The sequence below is a fragment of the Polyergus mexicanus genome, unplaced genomic scaffold (assembly GCF_030449975.1).
Source record: "Polyergus mexicanus isolate NDT 795.1 unplaced genomic scaffold, iyPolMexi1.0 SCAF_1, whole genome shotgun sequence".
Lineage (NCBI taxonomy): Eukaryota > Metazoa > Arthropoda > Insecta > Hymenoptera > Formicidae > Polyergus > Polyergus mexicanus.
The window spans coordinates 9343289-9356714 of NW_027223321.1; the positions used below are offsets into that span (position 1 = coordinate 9343289).

General features: G+C 34.0%; 1 protein-coding gene across 6 annotated transcripts in view; it reads right to left on the minus strand.

The window, feature by feature from the left end:
* Scalloped (TEA domain transcription factor 1 homolog scalloped) overlaps positions 1 to 13426 on the minus strand; it is a 151017-nt gene that overhangs the window by 77082 nt on the left and 60509 nt on the right. For 4 of the 6 annotated variants that reach the window (XM_070297375.1, XM_070297390.1, XM_070297349.1 and 1 more), the window contains exon 2: positions 11282 to 11362. The exons of the other annotated variants lie outside the window; for them this stretch is intronic. In XM_070297375.1, coding sequence (XP_070153476.1) covers positions 11282 to 11318 — 37 coding nt within the window. In that variant the 5' untranslated portion in view covers positions 11319 to 11362. The remainder of the gene's footprint in view (positions 1 to 11281; positions 11363 to 13426) is intronic. 6 annotated transcript variants of the gene reach the window in all.

Genomic DNA, 13426 nt, shown 5'->3' on the forward strand with positions numbered 1-13426 from the left:
CACAAAAAGAACAAACAATAAATAAGTTATAAATTGTATGCTTACTCGCTCCACGAGTTGCTCCGCTGTCACCCGATGCCTCCCTGGATCTCCTTCTCTCTTGTTCATCTCGTACTATTCGTTCATGGCACTTCTTCAACACTCACTCGCAAAAACACACATAATTATACTCACGCGCGCATTAATCAACAGAATACGATGATCACGCGGCACTTTGCATTGTACTCTCAATGTTAATCGCACACGACCACATACTTTATTAAATTATAAGAGAATAATGTGAAAACACTACGTGTCAAACGACATTATAGTCACATGGCATTCGAAAATTGTGCGGTTACATTCACGCTTTAATTCATCATAGCAATGTTATTTTTGTTATTAACGAATTTGTACAGGATCACATTTAAGGATAATTTTTCTGTCTCGTATTAATGTAAACGAATAAATTAAAATTAAAGATAAATGTCCGAATGCAGATCCGAGAATACATCGTCGTTTCGCCGACTGCGTGACAAATTATGATCGAATAAAACTCGCGAAATACGCGTTTTGACAAATTACGATGTACAAACGCTAATTTTAAAATAAGAGAAGAGATTTTTGGCCAATTTTAAAATTCGCGGATAATATGAATTAAATAAGTAAAATACGAAATTAATAACCGACTACGCTTATATTAATTAAACGCATCTCGTGTCACTGCTCGATTTGTTTCGCATAATTTTGTTAATTCTCTCGAATAATTCGAGAATAATATCGGCAATTTCAGTCTAATCTATCGCGCAATACTATGCGAGTTGAATTAATAAATGATTAATAAAGATACAATATACTATCGAAAAATATACCATCAAAATTCAGAATATTATACGCGCAAAATACGTTTCGAAATAATTATATTATTAATAAACAATCGATATATATATATATATATTTTTATATAAATATCATGGTTTCTTGTTACCTGAATTATTTGATTTTGTGATTTGTGTCTTACTCTGCGTTTTCGATTCGAAAATGAGCAAATTATATTTAAATTGTCGAAATATTCAATGATCTATACGAGATATGTACATATGTCCAAACAAATATTAAAGAAATAATTATCATGCGCGCTAATTGAATAAATTGAATATTGAAATAAAAGAATTTATAATTGTTATCCCCTATTGACACGCGTTTATGAAACATCAATCGCGAGAATTGATTAATCGCGCAGGCTAATAATCTCCAGTTAATCATGATGAATAATCGCGATCTCTTCGTACTCGTTGTAATCGCGTATTTCAGAAGATAATGTGATGACGAGCGGCTCACGCCGTTGCCTGCCGGCTCGAGTCTCCTTACACGACTAACAACGAGGTTACGGCATGTAAATAATAGAGTGCTGTACGCCGCGCTATTGTTTACATGCCGCAAGAAACACTGAATACCGTATGGAAGTTTATAAAAACACACATTTCTTTTTGCCACATACTACGTAACACGACTGAATGTATTACTATTATTTAACGTACCGTAGAATAAATTCGTGGGGAAAATATATCCTCTTTCTTGTATTTTAAAATAATTATTAATAAGTAATGTGGCATCCCCTTTCCCCCTAACTTCCTACTCTAATTATTGATTCTACAATGTACTATATTATTGCGCAATCCGAAAATTCTTTAATTGTGACTCTAGATCTAATTCATTATAAATTTAATTTATACAATTATATATAAATTATGGTTCCATTCTAATATTTAGAATGATAACTCTTTACTGCTGAGATTCAAATATATTTCGCATCGTGCTTTAATATTTTCGCTGATTTAGATATAATTTGCCCATTTCTGAATTGTGCGAGAACGAAGTAATAAATACACATTTCAACGGACCGAATGATTCAAATGACGGGAAGCCATAATATATCGATTGTTTATTAATAATACAATTATTTTGAATCGCGCGTCATGTGTATAATACTGAGTTATAATTGTATATTTTTGCATGATACATTGCATCTTAACTAATCATTAATTAGACTCGCTTAATATCGTATAACATAAAAATGAGCTTTTAATAAAACATCGCTATATATGGGATGGATGAATCGATTCCGACGTTACAACGGTTAATTAATAAGTACAATCGTTGTTAATTTCATATTTTCCTATTTATATAAATTTGACATTTCTACATCGTTGTATTAGTTTGTCATCGAAACATGTTTCTCGTAAGATTTATAGTTCAAATTCTCGATAGAGATATCGCTCGAGTCGTCGATAAATTTAACCATTTTTTAATATTGCAATCCGTAGATATTTATCTTTAATCTTAACTTCGTTTATTCACTTACATGTTATAACGCGGGATAATAAAATTTAAAATTGCCATCAAATATAAACCTGTACTATTTGTTAGCAACATAGATTGACAAATTGAAGCGTGAATCTGACTGCATAATTTTCGAGTGGATTGTAATAGTTTCGTATAATACGTAGTTTCGTTTGTTGCGTTATTCTCTCCTCACATAATATAATAAAATATATGTCGCATGCGTTTAACATACAATACAAAGTGCCGCATAATCCTTGTATTCTATTGATTAGTATGCGCATGATCATAATTAATCATGTTTTCGTGAGTGAGTATTGTGCGAATGCTATGAAGAAGTAGAGAGAAGTGAAAAAGAGAAGAAAAGGTAGTCCGAGAAAGCATTGAGCGACGGTGAAGCAATCATGGGATAAATAATTTGTAATTAACTTAATTTATTATTTGTTACTCTTGTAATTGATTGCTTGTTTATCTTGTTATAGCGATTCATTTTACATTATTGTGTGTAATATACATATAAAATATTTTAAATTTTATTTCTTGAAAAATATTTATAAAATATTTGTTAAAACATTAATAATAATTTATATATATATATATATATATATATATGTGTGTGTGTATGTGTGTTTGTTTGTGTGTATGTATAAATTTGTATAGAAAGATATAAATTATTTCAACATTGCTTATCATTATTTAAATAATTTATAAACAAATTTTTATTTCGTAACTATCTTATATAAAAATTAATGTAGAAAATTTTTTTTTTCGAAATTTATGCAACTTTTTATTAAATATCTGTTTAAAGGACAAATATGAAAAACTCAAACAATAATTATTTTTTATAATATTAATTATCTTAGACACTGGTTATATATATACATATATATATAACATTTGAACATATTTGTACTTTATAGATCAATGTGCTATTCCAGTGTTGCGCATTATAAGTGTTAAATTATTTTTTAGTTTATGTAATCTCGAGATAATATTCGCACAAAATTTTATTTTGAAAATATTAATTTGTTTCATATCCAAATTTATTATTTATTTTCACATAATTATTACATTAAAAGAAAATTCAAGTTAATAAAAGTAATAAATGTTATAGATAACTTGGATTTCATAAATCGCGTCTCAAAATTGAGAAGCTAAAACAAGCTTAGCATATAAATTAAAAATTTTGAGATATGTATAAAATAATATATTGAAAAAAATCTGCGTTTTGACCTCATTATTTTTTTCTAAAGTTAAATTTATTATACAAATTAAATTCAAGTAATGCACATTGTTGATCGATAATTATTCAATTGTGTATATTTTATGACGTGTCGTGTTTAATTTTAAATTTTTATAGGCGATATGTCATTCGTGACATACATGAAATTATTCATCAACACGAATCATTGCACGTCTTTTATCGGAATGTTTTGCAAGGGTGCAAAGAAACCTTTATTTCGACAAACGAGCGACAAATCTCGTCCTTCTTTCGACGGGATGTGTCCGCGAGTGCGACGCGACGAGCGGGAATTATTTATTGCGCGAGCTCGATTAATCCTCCACCATCGCCAATCTCCACAACCGCCCGGCCGGCAATCGCTCGCCGGGGGGTCGCCATGCGGTCACACGAGCGTATCCCGGGGGTGGAAAGTTATGTTACGGTGTGTACCTGCAACTGGGGGATAACTTGCCGTATAAATACGATTCTCGCTCGCGGCATTAGTGAGCGATGACGACACGAGTTATGTATTACCGCTTGTACGCGAACGCGTTATGCGTGCGCGATAAAGTAATCCCCTTCCAATGTGAAATTCGTACGTGCGAGGGACAGGATTGTAAGACGGTTCCCTTAAAATTGGATATACCGATAAAGAGAATACGTGAAACAGCGATCTCAAATCGCTGTGTGACGATAAGAATGATGATACTTTTAACGGTGGTATATAAAAATATACATATTAAAGAAATAATTATATAAAATAAATAATAAAGAGAAAAATCACAAGATATTTTTAAAGATTAACATGAAAATTTTTAATCCTAAATCCTAATTTCGAGAAAAATGCCAGGAAAGTTGTACCATTTATTATATTGTAAAATAATTTCTTAAACACATAGAGAAAGAGAAAATAACTAATATAGATTGAATTATTTTTGATTAAAAATAAGGTCTCGATGATAAATAGGGTCTAACGATAATTTGGACTTTCGATAAAATTAGACAAATGCATGTGAGTCATTTGTACGAGTTACAATGGCCGAGTCTGAAATGTGAGATTATACTAATAGCTGAATTAGAGCGAGCGCGAGTGGAAAAAGACGAGCATAGTCAGACCGCGAGGCGTCGAAAGATCAGCAGCGGAGCCAAGATAGAGAGCAGGGTTTCAACGAAACGCGGCTGCGTGTCTCATACTCGAATCACGGACGCGTATTCACGAGGAATAAACGACTGAGTAAACGTAGGGGAATCGCAGTAACAGAAAAGACGATATAACACGAAACGACACGACGCGACGCGGCGCGTCAACGAGCTCGTGAAAACATACGAAGCGGGTGGCACGAAAGTCGCGACGACGGAAAAAGGAACGAGACACTGTCGTCCCGTGAAAAAAGAAGGGGCGACGAAAGTGCGACGGCGAACCAAGTAAGGGTGGGAAGGGCGGGTGGAAGACAAAGAGGAAGAGACCAAGGAAGGGTAAACGGAGAGAGAAAGAGGAACGCGGTGTACAAAGAGCGCGTGCAAACGCGCCAATTACGAACTCGTCCGAGAACGGCCATTAAGAATCGCGACGAACAAAACGAGCGGGAGCTCCCTCCTTTTTGTCGTATTCCCGAAGAGCCCATCACCCCGTTCCCCCCCTTTCCGATCGTCGGTACACATCTTCGCGTGATTTCTCAGCGACGGAACAGAGACAACGAAAAGAAATCGTCGTCGTCCCTTTCCCACCATCGTCAGCCTGTCCCTCTTCCTCCACGCCTTTTTCTTTATCCCACGCGTTGTCATCCGCCTCTTCCCGCTCGCGAGTGGTTTCTTTGTCGAGATTCGCCTCGCCTTTGATCTCGGCGGGAGAGAACGACGCATCCGACACGACGCGGTGTTCCCCGGTGTCCGGTTCGACCGGATTTTCCAGGGACCCCTATACGCGCGCGCGCGCGCGAATCAAATACCCGATCGTACCGGAGGCCTTAAGCAGCTTTCATCGCGCCCCGTATCGTGTCCCGCCACTATGTTACCGTTGACGATTGGCCGTGTTTTGCCCTCACACGCAGCGCGGTAAATCACCGACAAACGAGAGGTGCACGAGAGTTGCAGCGGGATCGCTCGGCCATTTTTCTGATACGAGGTATTTTACATAAAAATCAAAGTGAATCTTTTTTTTTTTTTCCCCCAGTTGTAAAGGCTAGAATACCGCGAAACAATGTGTGAAGAAATAATTGGCGACTATCAAATTACACTGGTAAATTGATAATGAGAAAATGAAATACGAGACTCGTCATTAAGTTGTAGAAAACCACAAATCGCGATATAAATTATTCAAAATTGTATTCTTCCTTTTGTTATCTAAAATCATGTCTACTCTTTACTCTATTTATATTGCATTCAATGATATATATATTAATACTAAACAGCTGTTTAAAACATAAAATTTTTTTCTCTTAATAAAATGTATACATATTTAATTTCTTCTGCCCTAAATTTTACTTTATTATCTCAATTCAAAAAATTAAATTTAATATAATATAATTTACAATATATTTGGTTTATATTTTATTTTTATAAATCAAAAAAATTTTTGTAAAACAAGCATTACAAAAAATAATAATAATAATAATAATAAATAAAAAATTTAGACGATCTTATTATACCTTAATAATGAATTATTCTTTAAATATTAAATAATACATTAATAATACATTAAATAATAAATGCGCTTATAGATCGACGCGCTCTTGGTCGGCGGTATATGTCGTTGATCAATTTACATGTATTCTAAGCATCTGCCCGGAACATCGCTCCATGCATGGTTCATCGATTGTTAATAACCGATTTGCTGGTAACTGATAATTATTTAATTAACAATTAATTATTTGCGGCTGTTAATGACGTGAGTGGCCCCGCGGTATATCCCCAGGGGCACTTCGAGGTTAATTACCTCCCAACGCTCAACCGACTGTGATATCAATGTAGTTTGTGCTGGTGAAACCGTTAAATAGTCATAGACATTTCCAATATGCGTAACTGTTGTATCGGAACGCCCGCCGACTATAATAATCCTTATCTGATACGATGCATGACATGTCCCGAGTTCCTTAGAGGAACGCGCGTTCTCTTTTCGTCCTCGTTTTGACAAAGATAAAAAAAAAGATCTATCTTCTTAGACTCGATTTTTCGTATATTTTATAAACGTCATTGAATTTTTAATTCTCAAAATATGTACATGGGGCATTTTAATGATCGTACAAACATATGTATGCAATTGTAAAATTGTCTGCCGAAGGCGAAAAATGTCTGGTAATCTCAGCCCAATTGCCTCAACAAAATCAGATTCATTTAATCGTTCGATCAGATGTAACTTTTTTTTTTGACACCTTTTCCGACCGTGAGTATTATTAATTGTTAACTCGATTTTGTCCAAATAAAATCGACGTATAAAAATACTAGTTTTCTTATCTTTTAACATCGCAAAATACTACATAAGCTATAATAATTTTCTTAAAGAAGAAAATCAGCTTGATTGAAATATTACAGTACATCGTGTTAATTCAATACGTCGTAAATGTTTTTTTTTTTTTTTTTTTACGTACCAAACGAAGGAGAGCCCTCTTTTATAACGATATGTTTGCGAATTCATAAGAATGAATTTAAGAAAGAAGAGAAATCGTTCCCACGTTATCTATCTAGATTGTTCTACACGCGCATTCCACACGATTGAGGCTTTTCAATGAAATTTTTATTTTCTCTAGGAATCAGCAATGCGTTCTTATCCTTCCATCGAAAGCGCTTAATTGTCTCGCTTAATCTCGCTAGGCGTTCTGTTATAACACAACTTTTAATAATTTATTATATATCCTGGATATATATCTTCCGCGTCATTTCTTTATATTTTTTCGCGTATATAATCATTATATTGCCGCGTGTATCGGCCGATCAATGCGAGTATTTTCCCGAGTTTTATGATCATAATCTTACTATCGTCTTAAGCGCATCGGAAAAGTATCGGAATCGCGAACTCGGAATTGCGTATCTTCGCCTTTTTCTTTTTTATCTAAAAAAAAATTTTTAACGATTTTACGCAAATGGGCTTTCAGATTTTACGACGAAAACTATCCGATTGAAACATGGTATACAAATAAGTAACATTGCCCTCGGAGCTCATTTTGAATAAAGTGAGAAGGGAAATAAAGATTTTAGAGAGACGTCGTCAGATTGGACGTAAAATTGGGAACCGCTGCCAAGAAAAATATCCGCCCGCGCTCATTTACTCCGTTTTCATCTTCATCCGCGCGCCACTGAAAGATCTACGAAGACGAAGACGTTTCGCCGTTTGACAATAGGACGCGTAATAAACTACACAATATCATTTTCTGCGAAGATCCAATATTCTAGGATTTTAAAAATAATACGCGACAACGTGTTGTCGACGTGAAGAAAACCGCAGCATCGATCTCATCATTTAGATATAAATTTTTAGAACAGCGTTAAACACATAATGGCAAATTAATATTAATAGATATCGAAGATACCGAAAGTATGACGTATGTAGATTTGATTACGATACCACAAAGGTATGATCGCGGTAAAAAGGGATGTCTCGATTGCCTGGCGTAACATACATGGCAAAAAAAAAAAAAAAAAAAAATTATTTGCAATTCCTAAGTTCTCGTTCTTGCGGTGGCGAGAAAGAAAAGAGGAAGAGAACGGGAGATGGAGAGACGAGAGGGACAACAACCGCGCGCGCGCAACCACGTGTGTCGCAATGTCCCTTGACGACTGACGGCTGCTGGAGAACCGGTCGACCTCGATACACCTCGAGGCTCGGCTCTCTTGCACGTACTATACAACGTCGAGACCGATATATACGTGAACTTATTCCCGATATATATATATATATATATATATATATATATATATATATGCATCGTGCATTAATTGGATTTTGCACAATCGTCGAGATGCCGCCGTTCACAAAGTTAAAACTATACCGTGGAAAATGGGTTTTACCGTGCCTCGCTTTAAACATCGGGTTCCACGTTTTTGCGCGACAAAACCTCGCCTCGCTGTAATACCCCGCTATTGTAACACACATCGCGCTTTATTCCATACCATACCTCACATTTATCGGTGCATTCAATTCTTCGGCAGACGCAAACGGTTTTGCCAAGAAATCATTTTGAATTTATAAAACTCCTCTTTCCTCTTAAAAATATTGATAAACTTTAAATTGTTTGTAAAAGATACATTAGTCTATAAAGAAGCTACATATTGTATAATTTTGATATATATCATATATAATAAATTATAAAATTAATATTAAATTTTCAAAAAAAAAAAAAAAAAATTTCAGCGAATATGAATATTTCTTATATTTTACGAGTTAAAAATCTATTTCAAATTTAGAAACTTTCTAAAATTAAAAAAAGTCCATACAGTTGATATCTTTTTCTTTCTATGCATTATATGTAATTCAACAAATGTTACATTAATTTTTCTTAAACATTATATTACAGTATTAATGAAAGATTTGCGCGCGCGCGTATGCGTGCGTGTAAAGTATATATAAAATCTTCCGTCAGATTATACCTTTGCACTTTTGGGTACATTAGCGTTGTAACACGACATAAATGTACACCGCGTATCGTATATAGTGGTGTGAAACGTAACGTCGATACGTTCGGCCGATCAATTTATCCTGTTTCGAATATGTTTCGCAACGAGGCTTATCGTGTCGTTACCGAAGCGAGCACCGCCGACAAATCCGATGGCCATTAGCGCCATTAAAATCTTGTTTAGTTGCGTCAGAGTTTGAGGAAATTTATCACACGATTGCGCCGTGACATTTGTCTGCTACTTTTAATAATTTCATACAAGTTTTTTTTACTTAAAAAAAATACACATAAGAGAGATCGCCCCGAATAATTAATTGCCTTACTCTTTAAGTAATGTTTCATAATTTCTACAAAACCTGCTGTAATCACGAAAAATGTATTTCTCGTTTCGTTATCATATTACAACACGGATATAGCCGAGTCTGAACATTTTAATCGTCGAACTCTTACGCAACAATGCTTAAAACCTGTATAATAATCTATTTCATATAAACAAAGTTCAGATCAAATAACATTTCACACATATACACAAAATAGCCTCCTTTTTTAATTCTTTAGAAAATATAAAAATAGGGAATATATATGTTTAATATAAAAACTTTCATCAGAATTTTTGTCGTTGTTTTACCAATAAAAGTTAATTTTTACCCTAAACTATCAAGATAATAATATTTGAATTATAATAGAAATTTTTTACGAGATATATAAATTATATAAACTTGAGAAATAATAAACAAGTTTTACAGCGAATAGATTTAAGAATTTCAATCGAATTTTTATTCAAAGATTAATACTCTGCAAGTATACCCATATTCCAAGTCAAAATTTTGATACAGAGAAATAATATTTAATAAAACTTTTACTCTTTCTCACAGGAAACACAAGCATGGTCAAAGAATACATCGAGGAAAACAAAAAAGAGCGAGAGAAAAAAATCATTCTTAAATCCTATTAAATAAATTTACAATTTTAATCCGACGCAATTCTCTCCACATAAGAATTAAACGCAATGTACGTAACGTGATTTTTCGCGATTACGATCGCTTGGCCAGGTTAACACAACGTTCCACGATAATCACGGCGGAGAAGCGAACGCTAATGGTACCGTTCGACGATTTAGCCGGATGATTCAACCCCAATTGCCTCCTGCAGCGTGTCGCGGTCGACAATATATATATATATATATCTTTCTCTCTGATATAAACCGCAACGGAGAGCTCAGTCGTGATTAGCAAAGAGCAGCGAGGGCAGCGGCTCCTCGTTCGTGAAAGTAACGGGTCGCAGCGCGTTTATATTTTTCAATGCACAACTCGTGCGAGTGCGCATACGCTCGACGGGGCCGAGTTTATGATTTTGCTTAATTAATGGTCTCCTCGTCGGCTACCGCCCTCCCTCCCTCACCCTTTCCTTGTTTCCCTCCACTTCTCCCACCTGTTCCCGGTTCCTCGCCGCTGTGGCGGCCCGGCGGCCATTAGCCCGCACGGATTGCGCAATTTCGGGAAATTGCGAAGTAATTCGCGGTTGCGGCTACTCTCGACGCAGAGGCGGCAGCGGCGGGAACGGGGGCGAGGAGAAGGACTCTCGTGGATTCTACGAAAGGACAGTAGTTACTGATCCGCGATATGACGTCTTCTTCCTCACGATTAATTTGAATAAGCGGTAAAGAAGGAATACGACGATTATATATCGGGAAGATCGCGCGCGGTTAAGACGGCTAGAGGATTCCGCGAACGTGTCTCATTTCCAATGAGTTTTATATAATAGAAAATATATACCGATTTTAAATATCAGAGACATTTTCGTGTCTCTGGTCCGAAATCAAAAAAATTTAATGAAATTATATTGCAAAATTATAATACATAGTAAGATAGTAGCGTGTTATTATTTCATTCTCTCATCGTTATTACGTTAATAACATATAATTACGTTATCGCTACTCAAAATATGCGTTTGTTGTATTAACACCATCACCATGTTTCGCCCAGTATCCCGTATTTAAATAAGAAAACAGATGCAAAAGATAAGAAAGAGAGAAAAAGAGAATAATAATTTATTCCGAAAAAGAAGGCCCGAATTGTGAGACGAGCCGTGTAAAGGGAAAAAATAAAAAAAGAAATGTTTACGATACCGATGCTATTCTGAGTACTGAGTTCCCAGTCTTTCATGAGGATTTCTCGGGCAGGTCAGGATGACGGCGACGTGGGTGCACCTATAATGCAGACAGTGATCGTCACATATAGACTAAAATAAATATTGTATTATACGATTGTCGAAAATTCACTAAAAAGTATAGTGTCATAGTTATTTATAAAAATAAACAAAAATATTCGTTATCTATTTGAAATATAATTCGATCAAGTACTAATATGTTTGGAATTGCTGTAAAAATCATATATATTATAATTTCTCGTATCCTACATATGCTTTGTAACTTAACTTTATAAATATAAAATAAAAATCCAATCCTGTTTATGTAATACTGAAAAGCAAACAATTATTGTCGATCATTGCATTCTTAAATACTATTTGTATCCTCTTCCCTAAAAATTTCAAGTATTATCAAACACATTTATCACTATTATACAACATTTTTTTAATTTCAATGTTAGTCTATTGAATTATAATTTTAATTAATTAATGATTTATATTCACTGTAAAGCGCTCTCTTACATTCTCTGAGAAGCTGTATCTCGCCTAAAAATATTGAATAAAGAAATGTGTTTGAATAAAAAGAAAAAATTCAAGGTTTACTTTGGCTTGCGCGCCGAACGAGGATGATTTATAATCGAAAATCAGTCGGAGCGAATTGTTATAATTATGTCCGCGCATCAGTTTTTCTTTCGAAAAGACCGGACGTCCCGACTTTCACACGTGCAACGTTTCTGCGGTGAAATCGGCACGTTATAAGTTGCGAGGTGAGCAGCGGATCGCGGTTACGCTTACGAGCATCTCCGGAAAGCGTGAAGAGCAATAAGGCAGCTGTATCTACACGTATTATATCAAATATGTGTAAGCGCATATTGCTCTGAATTACATCAGAATGATGACACGCACGTCGATCATATCTTCGTTTAATTTTGTTTAATTAAAAAGAGTGATCGTTCGTATATATGCATACGATAAAATAAGCTTTTATATGAAAGAAAATAAAATCTATCGATTATTTTATTTATATAAAAATATATATTGTATAAAAAAATCGGAATAAAAAAACGAAAATTTCCCCTCGTCCTAAAAATAAATAATCGAGCGAATAAGTCAATTTATATTGTTTGAATTCACTAAACATTGGAATTATAGCATAATAAAAGAAAGAGATAAATAAAATAGCGATCCGAAATTAAGAATTTTTTATATAGCAAAACATAAACAAAATTAATAAAATTTAAAATTAAATATGTTATATGTATATTTAGGAAGTGGTAAATTTTTTTTATGAGTTAGATCACGAAAAAAAAAAATTCTTCATGAAAACGGAATAATGTCGAACAATACAAATATTTCAGCGTGTCTGTGTGTATATATATATATATACATAACAGCGATATAGATTTATTAGAGAGTTGTGGACACAGTTGCGGCGTAAGTCAATTTTCAATCCCATAAATTAAATTGGAGACAAAAAATAGTCCGTCAAAAGATTAAAATAAACAGAATAGTGGAATTCCACGTTGCTTCTACTATGTTTTTTAAGATATGTGTAACGATTAAAAACATATAAATTTAATATATATCATTCATACACACAATAAGTATTATGAAAATTCATACAATCAATAAGATTTGATAATGTTCAAAATTTTTTCTTCACATTAATAGTAAAGAAATCAGTATAAAAATTTATAATAAACTGTTAACATTTTCAATTTTTCATGAGAGATTAATACTATCAAAATAAAAAAGAAATTGTTACGATTGTTTTGATATCACTTAGCTAAAAACAAAATATCAAAGTATCGCAAAGTTTCGTTACAACGATGTATTGCATTTTATCTTTCAAATTGAAATAATTCAAATTTACGCTCGATTGGTTCTTTCAGTTTTCTATTTTTTTTTTACTGCTAGCAAGAAAAAAACAGCGCGAAATAATTCATCGCTTTGACGAATTTTTCAAAAAAATATTCGACATAGGGATAGTACACGAATTTGAAATTGTTGCAATTTCACGTCCGCCCGTTCGGCGTACGGCATAACGAATAAGTTGATTTTTTTTTATTTATATAAAATACACCTCTCTTTGCGTGCACACGGCATCGGAAATATTCCTAAATCA